This window comes from Oikopleura dioica, chromosome 2, assembly GCF_907165135.1.
Source record: "Oikopleura dioica chromosome 2, OKI2018_I68_1.0, whole genome shotgun sequence".
NCBI lineage: Eukaryota > Metazoa > Chordata > Appendicularia > Copelata > Oikopleuridae > Oikopleura > Oikopleura dioica.
Window position 1 is genome coordinate 14,320,378 of NC_137292.1, and position 15,764 is coordinate 14,336,141.

Sequence of the window (15,764 nt, forward strand, 5' to 3'; positions counted from 1 at the left end):
TGAGATCTTTTTCTGTCAAATATTTTATTGAAAGGTGTGATTAGCAAATATAATTTGCATTCCAACATAACGCCGAAGACGTCAAAGCTGTCGGGAGGAAAAATTGGTAGAGAAAAGATGTCTCAATCTCCGACCAAATTTGTAGATATAGCGTACCTCACATCTCCGTTTGGAATTGTCACTTGCTCGTTGTGGTTTTCTTTGACTGTGGCGTTTTCATGTGTTGCGGCGCAGGGTGTGGGAGCAAGACATGGCCATGAATTTGAATTCTGCTTTATTGTCCAGGTCAGTTGATTTATTAAACTCAAACATCTGAAGATTTCAGAGTGAAACATCTTTGAATTTAGGTCACTGGATGGGTGATGGTCACTTTGATGATGATCATAATCATGTTCAGCGTAAAGGACGTTCTCTCCGGGCACTTGGGAATTCGCCCAAGATGGCATCAAGTTGACTTTTGGATAAACCTATTCCTCTCAATTTGCCTTTTTATTGCTGCTTGCTTAGCCTCATCTTCAGACGAATTGAAATTTCCGTTTATCGGGCCTGGATTGAAAGCTTCTTGTGCTTTTACTTGGTTTTGTAAGTTTCCGTCTCGGATCAATTACAATTTTTATTTTAATAATTCTAGCATTTTTCCTCTCAACCGCCAAGTGGATCATGCTTTTAGAACAAGTTGACGAACTTCCCTGCCCAGACTGGTGGCCCGCAAAGGTATCTTGAAATAACTCTCTTCCTTGATTTCAACAATTCTTATTAGGGACTCATTATCCCAAGTGACGCTCACAACCCTAAGCCAGAACCTGAGCCAACGCCAAATGAAGAATCCTACCAAAATAGAGTGATCGAGAATGAAAACTACATTGGCGACGCTTAGCTTTCTTTATTATCGTGTTATCTTTATTGCTTTTAGGAAATAAAAGTGCTTTTAGACATTTATATGTACAGAAGTATTGTTAGAATTAATATGCTTGTTGTATTGATGATTGGAATCATCGAGGAAGAGTCGGCATCATCGTCTTTCTTATTCTAAAAAGAGATAAATATAGAAAGTTTTTATTTAACCATACTTTGGCAAATTCCGCTGCGGATAGAGCAGCGGTAAAACACGCATTTCTGTCCAAGTTGACCGCAGTGTACTTGGTCGCTAGTCGTTTATCGCTGAAATGGCCATCTTCGTCTGGGCCAGAGACAAGTGCACCATTAAGGATCTAAATTTTTGATGTTACTTTTTTGCCTGGGTTTTTCATTTCTGAAATCAAACCTGCATGTTTGGGGCGTCGCGATCTTTATAGCCCTCGGAGGTACACTGCAAAGGTCTATTCGGACAACTTGCGCCTCGATGGAAAGCTTGGAAGGGATAGCTATCGCCGTAGCCGACAAGGTACGATCTACCAGAGGAGCCAAGAAGATAATCCATCTGTTTGAAGCCGAATGTTTTCCAAGAAGTTCGAATTCCAGGCTCAATCTTCGCGCTGAGTTTTTCTGCCGCCAGGAAGCATAAGAAAGAAGCGGAGCTTGCGTATCCAGTTGCCGCGTATTTCGAGGGGAAGGCAAGACCATACACGGTTTTTTGAACATCTTCGGAGTAAAAATCGCAGAAGCCCTTGATTTCGTCCAAATGAGTTGTTGTTTCTTCATCTTCCTCAAGCGCCAGCATGAGTTGAACGGCCGCGACTTTTGTATCGACATCAAAAATTTTCGGGTTGCTTTGGAGAGTTTCTTCGGAGTCAGCAATATTTCGTGCTGTTTCGAGGTAGGTTGTGGCGGAGTCTTCATTTTTCAGCGCTTGATACATCCAAATATTCGCCCAGGCAAGTTCGTCCTTGAAATTGCTCGTTTGATACATTCCTGCTTCAGGAACATGTTCGGCAAAAAAACCTTCATTATTCTCTGCGAATTGCATGACACTTTCTGCTTTTGAGATGAGTTTCTGGGAGTATTCTGTGTCGTCAGCAAAGACAATACTGGTCGATGCAAGTGCACAGACTATTTGCGCAGCTAAATCGGTTCCTTCTTGATTGTCTGTAACTGAGTAAATTGGCCGATTCGCTTTCATATCTTCGGCGCGACCCCAAAACTCATTCTCGTACGTCTGGTTTCCGATAGAGGCGACGATTTTGGTAGAACGAGCTGCATTGTGAAGCCAGTCAGCACCATGCTTGATGATGTCTTTTACTTCTTCCAAATGTTCCCCGTAAGAATCAGGGTACTCGATGACGCTCCAAGCAAGCATGGTGATGGAATAAGCCATTGGGAAGGTGTACTTCATGGTTCCTCCGCCGTCAAAGTAACCACCTGTTAAATCTGTATCGTCTCCATCAATGTCTTTTGAAAATTTTAATCAGGATCTTTATGAAGTACTATACCTTGGATTGTAGCAGTCTTTCTCCATCCTATCGGAAAGTCTTCTGGAATTTCACCTGCTCTTTGAGCGTGATAAAACAGGAGCGTTTTCTGAAGCGCATGGAAGTAATCGATTCTATTTCCACTGTCTGGTCTGTCCGGATCGTAACCTTCAGGATCAGCTTGACTTCTAGCACCAGATTGACTCATGTCGCCCACTTTAAGACCTTTTCCTGGAGCTAACCGAGGTGGAGGCTTAGCGCCGTATGTCTCGTGGTCAATCTTGCCAAGAAGCGAGAATAAAAACATCGCATTGTAGTCCATAGCGACAGATGACTGCTGTTGCTTCCAGGGATCATCGTCATATCTATCAAATTCATCGGGACCACCAACCAATGCTCCATCAAGCTGATGTCGATTTGGAATTCCTGTAAACGAACCGCAGGGCTCTGGCTGCTCGGGACAGAAGGATTCTTTGTGATAGTAGCGCGTCGGATAGTCGTTTCCGTATCCAACAACATATGATCTTCCATTGTCCCCAAGAATGTAATCAAGCTGACTTTGTCCGAGAACAAAGTTCGCATCAGGATCAATTTTCATTTGAGCAGCCATGAAGCATAAACCAGCAGCTGCAGCAGCATGTCGAAGAGGTCCCCAATCGTTGAGATAGAGTAAACCAAGGGGAGTTCGCTTAGCTTTGCCACCGTAACCTTTATCTCGGCAGAAAAGACGGAAAGTATTCTTATATCTGGCTGCTTGTGCTTGCTTTGAAATCTCCGCCATCAAGTAGTGAACAGCTGGTGTCTTGTTTTCCCAAGAAAAGGAAGAAATGTCTTTCTCAAGATGTTGATTTTTGTAGACTCCGACGGCATTGATGAGATATCTCTGCTTTCCAGTTGCTTTATAAAGCCAAATAGCAGCCCAAGCAAGCTCGTCATAAAATCCCTTGAAGGATTTGTACGCTTTTGCTGCCTCTAATCAATAATTATAAATTCGATTATTTGAATTAAGCAAAGTACCTTTGAAAGTCTGGTCATACTTTCGCCGCTGATCAGGTTTCCACGCCATCTCAAACAGCTCCATAGCATGTCTTCGACAATCATCAGCGTAATAAGCATCGATTTCAGCAAAAACAATTGACGTGGCGGCCAAAGCAGCGGCAGCCTCAGCAACTGGCTCAGTTCCTTTGTGATTTACATCAACTTTGTAGCTCTTTCTTTGGGATACCCTCCGTGTGCCGGGAAAACCTCCGTGTGCCGGGATTCTCGGTCAAAATCCCGGCACAGGGAGGGTGGTGTTCTATAAATCCCAAAAAGCCGTTGATTTTGACCAATAAACTCTTCATATCGAGTGTTTCTGGAGGAAAACTAATTGTTAAATAAAATTCAAGACAGTTTTTGTCATATTTTACCTAACCCTAACCCAAATAAAAGAAGAATACAGTCGTAAAAGATTAAAAATCTGCTTGACCGTCATTAGAGTGTAATACATATCTGAAAACTAATTTCATGGATTAAAATTCACCACACTATTATCAGAATAAGAGACTGATTTATCCTTTGCATTCGTAAGCATCGCGAAAACAATGTCGATCTCTACCGTGACCAAATACTAAAGAAAAACTCTTCACAAAACCTTTAAAATACCGGAAACAGGAGATTTCTAGAACGTTTCGGATTTGACCCTCCGTGTGCCGGGATTTCAGGGTTTTTCCCGGCACAAGGAGGGTACCCGCTTTCTTTGGTAGTTCAGTTTTTCGCCGTCTTCAATTCTTCCCCAGAAGTTTTCGTCATTTGTCTTGTCAGACACCTGGATGTAGAAAACGCCGTCCTCGGGGTGGCATTTCATCAAGTAGTCAGCTCCCCAGCGCAGCGTTTCTAGCGCAGCTTTTGTTTCGCTAAGTGAGTGTTATATAAATATAAAAGGCGCTTAAATTTCGCCCATTGCTATTTTTGGTTCAATGACTTCCAAGAGCGAGAGAATGCTTACCCGACATCTTTCAGGGTTCTCCAATAGTGAATCGTCGACCAAGCCATCATCGTAGTGGAAAACGCCATTGGAAAGCCATATTTAATGAATCCACCGCCATCGTAATAACCGCCAGAGAGGTCGACACCATTATCTTTCCCGTCGTTCAACGCCGAATCACCGCGCCAGTCCAGTGGGTGGTCCTCTGAAGCCAACTTATTAGACCCGCATGATTTACGAGCATATGGGAAAAGGTTTCGCTTGCCATTGTAAATCTGACAATTACGCGAACAATTTCTGCATAATTTTCGGCGCTCTAGGAGATTTCCTTACCAGGAAGTTTGCCGCTCATCTGCGCGTAGAAGAATTTATAGCAGAGTTTAAGTGCCTTCGTATAATCGTGTCCGAAGCCTTCCTCATCAACTTCGACTGGGTCATTTGACTAGTTTATGATTGAATAGAGTGTTCGAAATGATTTCATACAGCATTTCTCTTAATTGACGTTTATTCAATCGCGTTCCTGGTCAAAGACGTTCCAATCGGTCTCTTCGTTGATTCCAGCGAAGGGATCAATCTCTGGTACAGCATCTACTTCTTGTGCAAGGACAGCTCCACAGCTGAGGTAGTAAAGGAGGAAAATCATCTTTGCATAGTAACTGACTGATAGAATCGGGACCACGGAATGTTGTGAACAGAGAGCAAGAAACGCCCCGGGGTAGAGCAGCTGCTGCATCAATTGGTACACCTCAATTCCATTCCGGCCACGGTTATTTGACCGAGTTATTATAGACGTTAAAAGCGGTAATTGGGTGGTAATTAAGAAAGTGTGAAAGATTTCTCTTCCGATTTTAGAAGAGTTGTAAAAATAACGAGATAAATTTTAGTGATAATGATAAAAAGTGATAGAAATAATTTTTTATGAACAAGTTGTTAAAAGGAATTTGGAAATTAACATACAGAAAATATTATCAAATATCAGAAAAAACGTCATAAATGTTGAATGGCAATGAAAAAGTAATTGAAAATTGAAAAATTAAGTGTCAATAAAATGAAGGTATTGAAAGATCCAAGTTTGATGTTCGTCGAGACGATTTTAACAGAGGCCACACTCCTTCTAAAGCAAAAGTTAACTGATTTTTATGATAGTTTTATACCGCGATTCTTAAAGCTTCAAGAGCATCTTCTACTGGGTCATGCTTTTTTTTCGACGAGTGTTTGATTGTTCCGTATCCATTGGTACAAATATAGGCAAAGGGCTCAATATTGAATCCCAATGATTCAAGTCTTTAATCGTATCATTTTTATTGTTCCACTTGAGGCTTTCCTATCCGTCGTAATAAAAATGATACTCCTTTAAACCTTTCGAAGTCAGATCCAGCATTATGCACAATTAAAATCTTATCGAGGAGCAAGTCTTCAACCGCCTTTATGTTCTTTTTGGTAACAGGTTGATCAACTGAAATATGTTGGATGATATTTAAAAGCAAGAAAATTATTAACTGATTCTGAGGAGCTCATTTCCATTGTAATCCACAGCAGCAAAAGAATAAAGTCCTTTTCTATTGAGTCCTTCCCTATCTATAGCGAGCATTTTCTTCCTATCTTCTCTGATATATTTCTCATTGAAAATGCGAATGTACTTGTAAGGCAGATATCGGTGAATGTTCCTTGCTAAAAATTTCCCCATTTTTGTTCTCAAATGGCGGCCAATAAAAGCAGAAAGCAAAAAGAACTGATTTTGACAATTCAAGATGTGTGCGCCTTTACGGAGGCAGATCCGATAATATTTTCGCGAGGGATTATCACCAAAGTTTGGGAGCGAAGGACATTCAACTTCATCGGTTGCGCTTTTTTGGTTGAGATTCATCCCAAAATAGATCAATAGAGTTTGATACAACTTGATAGAAGCTTGATTTAAAAAGAACTACCAACTCAAAATTCGAATTTCAAGCAAATTTCAATTAAAATACCCCTAGATTAATCTTATTCATATATTCCCAGTATGAGGTTTTGTTCAGTCAAAATAATGAAATTAACGAGTATTTCCCTTTTATCATCTGCGAAAAGTTCCATAAAATCAAATCACCGAAAAATCTTCACCCCTTTTAATCTTCATAGAAGCGTAACGGTACATAACAGGTGCACCAAAAGCTTATCGTCGCTAGAATCGAACCTTATGACCGACTTTTCACCGATATAAGAACCGACCAACGTCAGATTTGAATGGAACTCGAGACAAAGTTTTTAGTTTCAATCCTCGCTCTTCTCGCCGGAATATTTTTACTCCTCGCGTCAATGTGGTGGTATGCAAGAAGTTTGATGAAAAATTCCAACGTTGCGCAAAAGTCCTTTCCCGTGGACCAACATTTCTCCTCACAAGTCCGAAGCCAACCAGAGGTTCAGAATCGATTCTACATGAGCTTCAAGGAGCAATTGACGCCTTCAACTTCACCGGAAAGAGAAATCCAAATCCTCGGTCATCAGCGTGGAAGTACTCCTAGACCAAAAGCCGTCCAGGTAATCCATCTGCAATCAATGCAGTTTTAATGAAGGCACTACTAAAATAGTTGGTGGTCTAAACTTTGAAGTTCGTATGTGCGATAAGAATTTCGGGTGGCCTAAACTTTGATCGTTCTCATGTGTGACTCTTTGAGAAAGTGGCCTAAACTTTTAATTTCCCCGGAGGCGCTTCTGCCATCGGTGACTAGAGCACTGCCTGCTAAGGCCACTACGCTTTAAGGGACCCGGGCGAGTGACGCGGAGCTGAAGTTCACGCGCTCGCCGTTACTCTCAAACATAATATTTTTGAAATTTCTTTTGCAAATAATATCTTCAAGTCTTCATCTTTCATTTCCGACTCTTAGTTTTACTCTATCATAAATGGCTGATGAGCTAGAGATTAAAGAAGCGCAACTTCGAAAGGATTCAACTCCTGCAAACTTTATTTTATTTTTCTGAAACCGGTACCATTGAAAAGCCCATTAAATTTTGAACAGATTCCACGTAATGCGCTAAGTTGAAACTGTACTTATTGGCGATAAAGGTTAGATAAACAAGATAACTTAGCGCGCGCTCAGCGGGAATTGTATCCCGGGACCCCAAAATAACCCGATCGAAGCGTCCTGCCGTACTAAGAGCGCTAAGTTCTTTTGTTTATCAGCGCGCTAAGGGCAATCGGTAGAGTTTCAGCTTAGCGCATTACGTGGAATCTGTTCAGAATTTAATGGGCTTTTCAATGGTACCGGTTTCAAAAAATAAAATAAAGTTTGCAGGAGTTGAATCCTTTTGAAGTTGCGCTTCTTTTAATCTCTCTAGCTCATCAGCCATTAATGATAGAGTAAAACTTAGAGTCGGAAATGAAAGATGAAGACTTGAACATATTATTTGCAAAAAGAAATTTCAAAAATATTATGTTTGAGAGTAACGGCGAGCGCGTGAACTTCAGCTCCGCGTCACTCGCCCGGGTCCCTTAAGCAGGCCAATTAGGTTTACGGTTTTCATTCAAGGTGATGACAATTGGAACTTGTCAGAGCGCCTCAGGGGAAATTCAAAGTTTAGACCACTTTCACACATGGAAAGAATCAAAGATTAGGCCACTTTCTCATAGGATCACACATGGGAAGAATCAAAGTTTAGGCAACACAAAGTTCTTATCGCACGTAAGAACTTCAAAGTTTAGACCACCACCTATTTTATTCAGGTGATTGTCTAACTTCTGCTCAAACCCGCTCGATCATGGTTAACGAATATGAAGACAGTTTTATTCTTTCGCTGTCTCGGCAAATTAGCTTATTTATTGCCGGAAAATGTCCGCACCCACTTGTGTCCTGTTAACGTAAATCTAAAATCTTAGCCAGAAAGATTGTTTTCTGACTTATTTTAATCCTTATAAAATGAAGCAAATGTATTTCTAGGGATTCTCAATTCCAAAGGCTCGATTATTTTTATGTTACATGAATCGAAAATAAAGAAAAATCAAAAATATTTTTTTATTAATTTTTTTCTGAATAAAAGCGCAAAGAAAAAGATTTCTGTGAGAAAGTTAGATGTAACGTATTCGGTGGGAGGGCTGAATTGTCTCACCTCTTCGATCACCGTCCTCAAAGGTCAGCGGCGAGGGGTAAATAGAACTCGTGACAGATCCGGAAGTAACGCAAGATTAATGTTTTCCTACTGATATTAATTATTTATAGAATATTCGACCTGTTTTTTTATTTTATTTCAAAAGCGTGACTAAAACAGGTCTCGGCGCAAAATTGGCAAGTGTCAGTTTCCATTCTCCCACACCGGGCGGTGGTGTCTGCAATCGATCTGCCTTTTTCTCCCTTTGCGGCTCCTTTTTGTTTTTGCTGCTCGCAGTTGTCATGTTGAAACACCCGTTATTGGTAAAAATAAGACGGATGGCGCAAAAAATCTGACCTCCCGAGGTGGCACCAACATCGATCGATCGAAGAATCGAAGTTTTCTCAAAAGTGATCCATCAACGACGAATCATGCTTTGAATTGGGAGTGTTGGACGATTCCAGAAGGGGGCCGGAAATTGTCAGACAGGAGGAGTCAAATCGGCAACCCATGCTACAAAACCTGAGTCAGGATTCTGAATATTTAAATTAAATGCCGCGCAGCGGCTTTTTTACGAACAAAGCCGCCAAGCGGCTCCGCCAAAACTACCAACTCAATCAATTATTAGAACTTACTGTCTCAGAACCCTGACTCAGGTTTTCTAAACAGGTTGCCGAGCCCAGACGTCACGGCAACATTTCTTTCAGATATTTTATTGATCAGAAAGTTTCTGTTTGCGATTCAAGAACAGGGAATAAACCTATCACATTTATTGTTTTACCACCTGCCAAAAAAATCACGGGTGCAGGTTCTGTTGCGCGCATCCTGAGAAATACGGGCCGCTCGGCCGTCACGATCAAGTCAGGGGACGTCCGGCAGTTGCCGACAATCCATCTCCTGACAGTGGCAAACACGCATCACACACACACACATCTATAGCCAGGGAGAACTAACATCCGCTGAAAAAAGATACTTGCTTATCTCGACCGCGCGGTTTTGCCGGTCCTGTTTAGAGTGACTTGAATTTCTGCTGACCAGTGACTGGATGGTCCTTCTATTGCATTTATTTTCATTCGAAATACAGTGACATTACAGCTTAGAGATCGTCAATGTCGAAAGAGTCCTCCGCATTTCGTTGCGGAGACATTTGCTGAGACGATTTCGTGTCCGGAAATCCACCGAAATCTACAAGAAAAGGTCTCAGAAAAAAAATCGCCGAGTAAAGCACTCACCGTCCATCGCTCTCTTCACCCGGACGCGGGATAAAGGCCAGCACATTTCCGCAGAAGGAGGGCGGATGTTTGAGAAGTCGATGAGGGGATCAGCATGCATTCGCTCCCACTCATCCTCCAGAAACTTTGCCGAAGTCGCTCGCTCGACAGGTTCAACGTCTTTTTTCTTCGTCTCCGTTTGCGCTATTTTCTCCGTCGCGTTTTGAACCACCTGTTTGTTCTGAAACAAATTTTCTTAACAAAAAGCTCTTTTCGTTTTTACTTCACCTGTGTCTGATTTTGGAGAGGTTTGATCAGACCCTTTGATTTAAGTGGGCGAATTGGGGTAGCGTTAGGAATATTCTCTGCTTGCAAATTCATGATCGTTCTCTTATTTCGCTCTCTCGCCAAAGTGAGGCCGGGGACAAACTTAACTTTGTCGTTTTTGAGATGTTTATCATTACGGTTTTGTTTTCATATTTTCGTCTTGCATCGCATTGACCCCGCCCCCGTTTGACCGAGCGGTGTTCTTCGTAAAAGGAATCAAAAAGAGGACAAAGGGGCTAAGAATAGCAGACTCTTCTCGTTGACGATGACGGATGAACCTTACGCGGCTCTTCAAATGACTTTTATTTATTCCTTCTGATCATGCCTGACTGTGAAGCCTCGCCGCCAACAAAGGATCTCCTCGTTTGTCCGTTGCTACTCGAGCGGAAAAATGTTTTAGCATGCAGATGTTAACCTAAAATCAAAAATACAAATTGAAAAAGTTACAATTTACACGAAACAACAAATAAACTCCTTGAACTCGTGTCTAAGTAAAATTAAGGCGAAATTGTAGGTGTCAGAGTGTGTGACATAATTTGCCTAATTCCAATTCTGATGGATGGGCACTGCAGTCATCGTTGACGAGGATGATTTTGATCTATCGCGGCTCCATCACGTTCATTTTACTCCTTGACTACCGCAAAAGTGTGCGCCAAAATCAAGGTGACAAAAACACAAACTCGCTAAACTTTTCAAAGAAAAAGTTGACCACTTTAAAATGTCAATTAAATTATTTGGACGAAAACAAAATAATTTGGTCGCGCCCGATTTTTATATGAAGATATTCTTTTGAATCAGGTACGGTTATAAGGGAGGTCCCCTTAATTTTGAGCCCCGAAGGTAGCTCTAGAACACTAAAAGCGATAATTATCGTTCAAAAATGTTGATTTTGGCAAGTGAGAAACACGCTGAGAAACACTGGTTATTCTAGCGATTCCCATTTTTTCTCGATACTCTAGTGATAATAGAATTCCTCTCAGTCAAATAGTAATTCGTTTAATAATTAGGTTTAGCTTTAGAACTGGCTTTGAAACAAAGAAAAGTGAATAATTTTGTTCTCCATCGAAGTGATTATTTCAGCGACTCTCTGGTCGCCCGAGCGTCGCGACTGCTTCCGAAAATCTCAACGCAGCCAAGAAAACTTATTTTACAACCTGTCTCCAAAAGTTCTATATTTACTCTTGATTAAAAAAAACGAGGCAGTTCCATCTTTACTTATTAATCTTATTTATTGATGATTTCCCGCAGTTTGAAAAAAAAGGATAGTATTCTGTACAATTTACATAAAAGCAGCAGTGTTCTAAAATAGCGGCTCTTTTTTCTATAAAGTGGTTGATTTTTGGAATTGCAGAATTGAATATTGCGATTGTTGAAAAATAGGGCTTCTTCGTTGATTCCAGCGATCGCGTTCAGGGTGACTGGGTTGGCTCCAATTTGGTCTCGATCTCTGGCCGCTGGTCTCTCTTCTCCGCTTCTTTATCTCGTTTCTTCTGCTTCATTCTTAACTTGATTGATTACTCTGGAAAATCTACACGCTAAGATCTTAATACTATGCCGCTAAGCTTCTAGCCTTACAATTCAACAAAAATTGAATGGGCACAATTTTCAATTCGCCAATTCAATTGTAAATTGACCAAAAAGAGTGATCGATCATCTTCGTCGAGCAAAAAATACGCCCGTAATTACGATTTTCACAGAGAAATTATGCCGTAAAATTAATACGAAAACGGATGATCAATTGCGAAACTGACATTGCGCTTGATTTTAATTCGAGTGCCGAAAATTGAATCTTCCTACGATTTCAAATCGAAACTTACCGTCTATTTTGGAACCAGATCTTCACTTGAGTTTCGTTCAGAGCAAGATTGGAGGCGATTTCCACTCTTCTAGCTCTCGTCAGGTATTTGTTGTAGTGGAACTCTTTTTCTAATTCCGTCAGTTGTCGTGTTGAAAATGTCGTTCGACCGCTCCCGTTTCCTCCAGCCTGGGGTTGAAAGGCGCCGTATTCAGGGATCTTCGGAGCTGAAGCAAAATATTAAATTTATTTTCAATAGAATGAAGCAGGATTAAAGCCTCGTGAACTCTCAAAATTATGCTCGCATGAGGCCTTAGGTCGACGTTCTCAACTCGAAAACCTGTCAAGAAAACCTGAGTCAGGGTCTTAAACAGGGTCTGAGACTGAGATTTTAGTCATAGCAAAGCTGCTTCGCGGCTTCGTTTTGAATAAGCCGCTACGCGGCTTTTTATTTAAGCTCTTTCAGAACCCTGACTCAGGGTATATCTCCATGTTGCCAAGCCAAGAATGAGGCCATTTTCGAAGAAACACGAAAATATATGTCTTGAACAAACGGCTTTGTCTGCTCCATTTCCGGGAGGGCTGTTTGAGTACTTCCAAATACTCATCTTCAACTCCACTCGACAATTATCTGTTTATTTTTCTCCCCATTTTTTAATATCGAAATTTTGGCGAGGAGGGCTGAAGAATGAAAATTGTGAGTGCGCAGGGGGCCGCTTACATCAAAGACATTCGAAAATTATTTTCGCGAAACACACTCGCGGAATGTTCCCAGCAGGCCAAGCTGCTGGTGGCGAAGGCACTCATTACACCCAGTTTTCCGGCGTTAGATTGACTTTGAAGAGAGCGAGACAAGAATTTTTCTATTCTGCCAATTTCAGCCTGGCTCCTCAAAAATATCCACCGCCGGAAGAGTTGAAACGATTCCGACGGGAGCTGTCTGTTTTTAGCTCTCTTTTTTTTTGGAAAGGGAAAGTAAAAAGGGGAGCAAGGCGCAGTCACACTTTTCATGTTTTACGATCGGAAACGGAAAGATACCCATAAATCAAGTTCTTGCGATGGCGGCCCGCCCGTGCGCCGCGTATGTAATGCTGCACGTCATAAAATGCGTACGTTTCTGACTGCTGTCCTGGGAAGTTTCCAGCGCTTAGGTCTACCCGTGCGGCTTTCTTAAAAATGAAGCCGCGAAGCGGCTTTTCATTAGAGCCCTCAAAACCTGACTCAGCTTTTCAACAGAAATTCTTGAGCCTAGATTTCTAGCATCAAGCCACAGTAGGCGGAACAGTGGAACTGTTAGATTCTGAAGTTCACAAGTAGCTAGACTGTACACAGATTGACAATGGCCGACGAGAACTCAGAGTTGTCGTCTGTCGCGACCGAGCAGCCACTTCTCGGTCGGCCCGCGCGTTTCAAGCCACAACAAGTGTTTGCTACTTGGGAAGTACGAAGACTGAAACTGAACTCGCTGCCAGCAGCTCGAAAAAAAGTGTGAGCAAGTCCACAATTGTGCCATTTATCTCATTACGGGGCCAAATTAACTCAATTTGGAGTTGAAAGGACGATATGGTGTCAAAAATTAAATTTCGCGAGAGAGCAAAAATCGCGAAATTGCTCTGTCACATTTTTGGCGTTTTCTAACGCCTAACGCGTTGACATTCTGGCGCTATAATTTCTACTCCGCCGTGGACATTTGGGAATGTCGAGAATTGCGTTCGCGAGCGCAAACTCGAGGTGCGTCCCGTCTGACCTTGTCCCATCCATCAAAAATTGTGCACCAAAAGTGACATCATAACCCCTAACGGGATAGGCTCACTACTTAGCCCGATGAAGGAGCCAGATCGGGTGAACACTTACTCTGTGGTCGGGGCAGACCCAAGAGCCCGGTTCCCAGTAAGAAAGAAAAAGTATTCACTTGGTCCTTCTAAGTAGCTTACTTTTGAAAACTGATATCCCCACGAAAATAAAAACGAAGACTTACGAGTTGTTTTCGGAGGGTTTCGCTTGATTTTCATCCATTCGTAGGTCGGCCCATCATCTTTTCCTTGAAGACCAGTCGGCGACGATTGATCAGATTTGAGTCCGATGCTGTCTTGGCCACCAAAAGTCACGGGGCCAGTCGGACTCAGCGCGGCGTTGAGATGGGAGTTTCCGTTCGACGGGGTCGAGTAAGGCCCGTTGGAGTAGTAATGCGAGTAGCTCTGGTTATAACTTTGAGCGAGGTCGAGGGAGGGCTGTGAAGGCAAAAACGGCTGGTAGGAAGTTTGGTAGAGGGAGACGTCGACAGAGGAGATGTCGGAATAGCTGGCAGGTTTGCTGACGCTCGGAGTGGGCAATTGGGACAAGGCGGAGGTCGAGGTGTAGTCAGTGGCTGGGTAATGCACCAAGGGAGCACCGATGTAGTGCTGGTCGTAGAGAGAGTTTACCGCCATCTGAGGATGAGGAGGATTTTGTTGATTCGGATGAGGAGCACCAAGTGGCGTCAAAGTCAACTGAATCGCCGAGTCTGCTTCTGACGGGCCTTGCTGATCAGCAACTGTGCCGGAGGAAGTTGTCTGCACCGAGTTCTGGTCCTCTGGGATCGAGACTGGCGCCCTGGACAGGCCAAAGACTGGCCCCGCTTCGTCAGCTTCGGCCGTGATGATTCGAAGTTCTCTTACGTTTCTCTGTCTGTCGAGTCTCTTTGCTTGCGTTATTGTTGAGGATCAATCCGTTCGCTTTGTTGTGAGAATGTTTTGTATACGTTTTTCTAGGTGATGAAATAACTAACTGAAGAGGCTAGCAAGTCGAATCCATCATCGACCAACGAGACACGAGGTTCGAGAGCGCCAACCTGCGGCCAGCACCACAGCGCCGCGCCGAGCCCTAGGTTTGCGCGACTCGCAAATTGACGCTAATTAGCCAAATCATATGAATCTATACATTCCGGTCAATATCACTGCCACCGGAAAATTATGAAAGAGGGAATCATGATCATTTTCATCTTGATTTGTTTCCAGGACTACACGCTTCAAAATACAAGCAGATACAAACAATGATCAAAATCAATTCAATTCTCAGTCACGGAATTTCCTAGTTCGAAACCTGTGTAGAGAACCTGAGTCAGCGCCTCAGAGATCTTCAACGAAAAGCCGCATCGCTAAAGATCTTTCTGGTCCTGACTCAGGTTTTCTACACAGATTGACGAGCTCAGAATGAAATTCAAAAAGGTGATCGAAAAGATATCAAACTCGAAATGGGTCCATATCAATTTGTAAATCCATTAGTAACTTAATTTCCTGCCATTCACAGCTGATTAGTCTGCAACTTGGCAAACAAGCTTTCGTTACGGAAAGAGCTCGTGGCCTGGAAAATTCAGCTCCGAGAAGCCACTTCTTTCAGTGCTGATCAAAGTGCGGCTGCATGACGCTTGCTTTGCTGAAAAACGCGGTCAGGTTTACTTTTGCCACGGTCGGCGAGCTTGAAAGACGCCCAGCCGAACTCTCCCAACCGGCTCAGCCGAGCAGCTAATGATTTTCAATAGCCAAATTTCCTGCAGCTCTGTAATCCCTTTCAAGGTCAGAAGAAAAGAAGAGAACTTGAAAGTTCTGGCGACTTTTATGAAAATGGATTTTATGAAAAGAATGAAATCATCAATCGATGAATATTAATCGGCGATTTGAATTAGTGAAAATCATGGACATCGTAAATCAAGTGATGGCATAGGCGGAAAAAGGTCAGAACATGATTAAATTTATGAAAATTATGATTTGATTGAGAATTTTTCCTCAAAACTTCCAGGAAATGACATCAATCCACGAAAAATACGTTAATTTGAGCAAAATTTTGAAGGTGAGAAACACTTAATCATTATGTTTCTAGATTTGACTGTGTTTCTCAGTTAAAAGTTGAACAAAAACAAGGTGGGAAACAAAGTGAGAAACACAGTTTCATTTTTTTTCTAGAGCAAGAGGTGTTTCTCAGTTGATTTTTGTTGAAAAAAAAGGAGAATTTCTAAGTGAGAAACACACTAGGCTCTAGAAAAAATTCCAGAAGTGTTTCTCACTTTGCTTCCCACC

The 15,764-nt window shown here is 42.2% G+C and overlaps 5 protein-coding genes across 5 annotated transcripts; 2 read left to right on the forward strand and 3 right to left on the reverse strand.

The window, feature by feature from the left end:
- The first annotated feature begins 111 nt into the window (after positions 1-111).
- Positions 112-933, forward strand: LOC145698557 (uncharacterized). The gene is made up of 4 exons (XM_081775762.1): positions 112-285; positions 348-582; positions 632-714; positions 761-933. The coding sequence occupies exons 1-4, from the start codon at positions 118-120 to the stop codon at positions 875-877; spliced, it is 603 nt and encodes a 200-aa protein (XP_081631888.1). The 5' UTR covers positions 112-117; the 3' UTR covers positions 878-933.
- On the reverse strand, positions 885-4,957 carry LOC145698435 (uncharacterized). Its single transcript, XM_081775639.1, has 9 exons — positions 4,847-4,957; positions 4,648-4,756; positions 4,336-4,519; positions 4,067-4,243; positions 3,366-3,610; positions 2,370-3,320; positions 1,265-2,328; positions 1,071-1,211; positions 885-1,029 (listed from the first exon to the last, which is right to left on the reverse strand). Exons 1-9 carry the CDS (start codon positions 4,955-4,957, stop codon positions 937-939), a joined length of 3,075 nt encoding a protein of 1,024 aa, XP_081631765.1. The 3' UTR covers positions 885-936.
- A 1,562-nt stretch (positions 4,958-6,519) lies between these two features.
- Positions 6,520-8,918, forward strand: LOC145698789 (uncharacterized). Its single transcript, XM_081776011.1, has 2 exons — positions 6,520-6,831; positions 8,015-8,918. Exons 1-2 carry the CDS (start codon positions 6,538-6,540, stop codon positions 8,024-8,026), a joined length of 306 nt encoding a protein of 101 aa, XP_081632137.1. The 5' UTR covers positions 6,520-6,537; the 3' UTR covers positions 8,027-8,918.
- Positions 8,919-9,423: 505 nt separating this feature from the next.
- Positions 9,424-10,021, reverse strand: LOC145698788 (uncharacterized). The gene is made up of 3 exons (XM_081776010.1): positions 9,876-10,021; positions 9,609-9,828; positions 9,424-9,561 (listed from the first exon to the last, which is right to left on the reverse strand). Exons 1-3 carry the CDS (start codon positions 9,966-9,968, stop codon positions 9,473-9,475), a joined length of 402 nt encoding a protein of 133 aa, XP_081632136.1. The 5' UTR covers positions 9,969-10,021; the 3' UTR covers positions 9,424-9,472.
- A 1,103-nt stretch (positions 10,022-11,124) lies between these two features.
- Positions 11,125-14,452, reverse strand: LOC145698787 (uncharacterized). Its single transcript, XM_081776009.1, has 3 exons — positions 13,688-14,452; positions 11,732-11,936; positions 11,125-11,414 (listed from the first exon to the last, which is right to left on the reverse strand). The coding sequence occupies exons 1-3, from the start codon at positions 14,136-14,138 to the stop codon at positions 11,324-11,326; spliced, it is 747 nt and encodes a 248-aa protein (XP_081632135.1). The 5' UTR covers positions 14,139-14,452; the 3' UTR covers positions 11,125-11,323.
- Between the last annotated feature and the right edge of the window lie 1,312 nt (positions 14,453-15,764).

Bases quoted from the DNA above. Each gene is read 5' to 3' on its own strand.
- LOC145698557 (XM_081775762.1), top strand. From the start codon at position 118: ATGTCTCAATCTCCGACCAAATTTGTAGATATAGCGTACCTCACATCT. The intron at 583-631 runs GTAAGTTTCCGT...TAATAATTCTAG, and splicing joins TTGTGCTTTTACTTGGTTTT to CATTTTTCCTCTCAACCGCC. The intron at 715-760 runs GTATCTTGAAAT...AATTCTTATTAG, and splicing joins CAGACTGGTGGCCCGCAAAG to GGACTCATTATCCCAAGTGA.
- LOC145698435 (XM_081775639.1), bottom strand. From the start codon at position 4,957: ATGATTTTCCTCCTTTACTACCTCAGCTGTGGAGCTGTCCTTGCACAA. The intron at 4,244-4,335 runs GTAAGCATTCTC...ACACTCACTTAG, and splicing joins AGAACCCTGAAAGATGTCGG to CGAAACAAAAGCTGCGCTAG. The intron at 3,611-4,066 runs GTGCCGGGAAAA...ATTTTGACCGAG, and splicing joins AGAAAGCGGGTACCCTCCTT to AATCCCGGCACACGGAGGTT.
- LOC145698789 (XM_081776011.1), top strand. From the start codon at position 6,538: ATGGAACTCGAGACAAAGTTTTTAGTTTCAATCCTCGCTCTTCTCGCC.
- LOC145698788 (XM_081776010.1), bottom strand. From the start codon at position 9,968: ATGAATTTGCAAGCAGAGAATATTCCTAACGCTACCCCAATTCGCCCA. The intron at 9,829-9,875 runs GTGAAGTAAAAA...AATTTGTTTCAG, and splicing joins CTCTCCAAAATCAGACACAG to AACAAACAGGTGGTTCAAAA. The intron at 9,562-9,608 runs GTGAGTGCTTTA...CTTTTCTTGTAG, and splicing joins GGTGAAGAGAGCGATGGACG to ATTTCGGTGGATTTCCGGAC.
- LOC145698787 (XM_081776009.1), bottom strand. From the start codon at position 14,138: ATGGCGGTAAACTCTCTCTACGACCAGCACTACATCGGTGCTCCCTTG. The intron at 11,937-13,687 runs GTAAGTCTTCGT...ATTTTGCTTCAG, and splicing joins AAACCCTCCGAAAACAACTC to CTCCGAAGATCCCTGAATAC. The intron at 11,415-11,731 runs GTAAGTTTCGAT...AATCAAGTTAAG, and splicing joins ATCTGGTTCCAAAATAGACG to AATGAAGCAGAAGAAACGAG.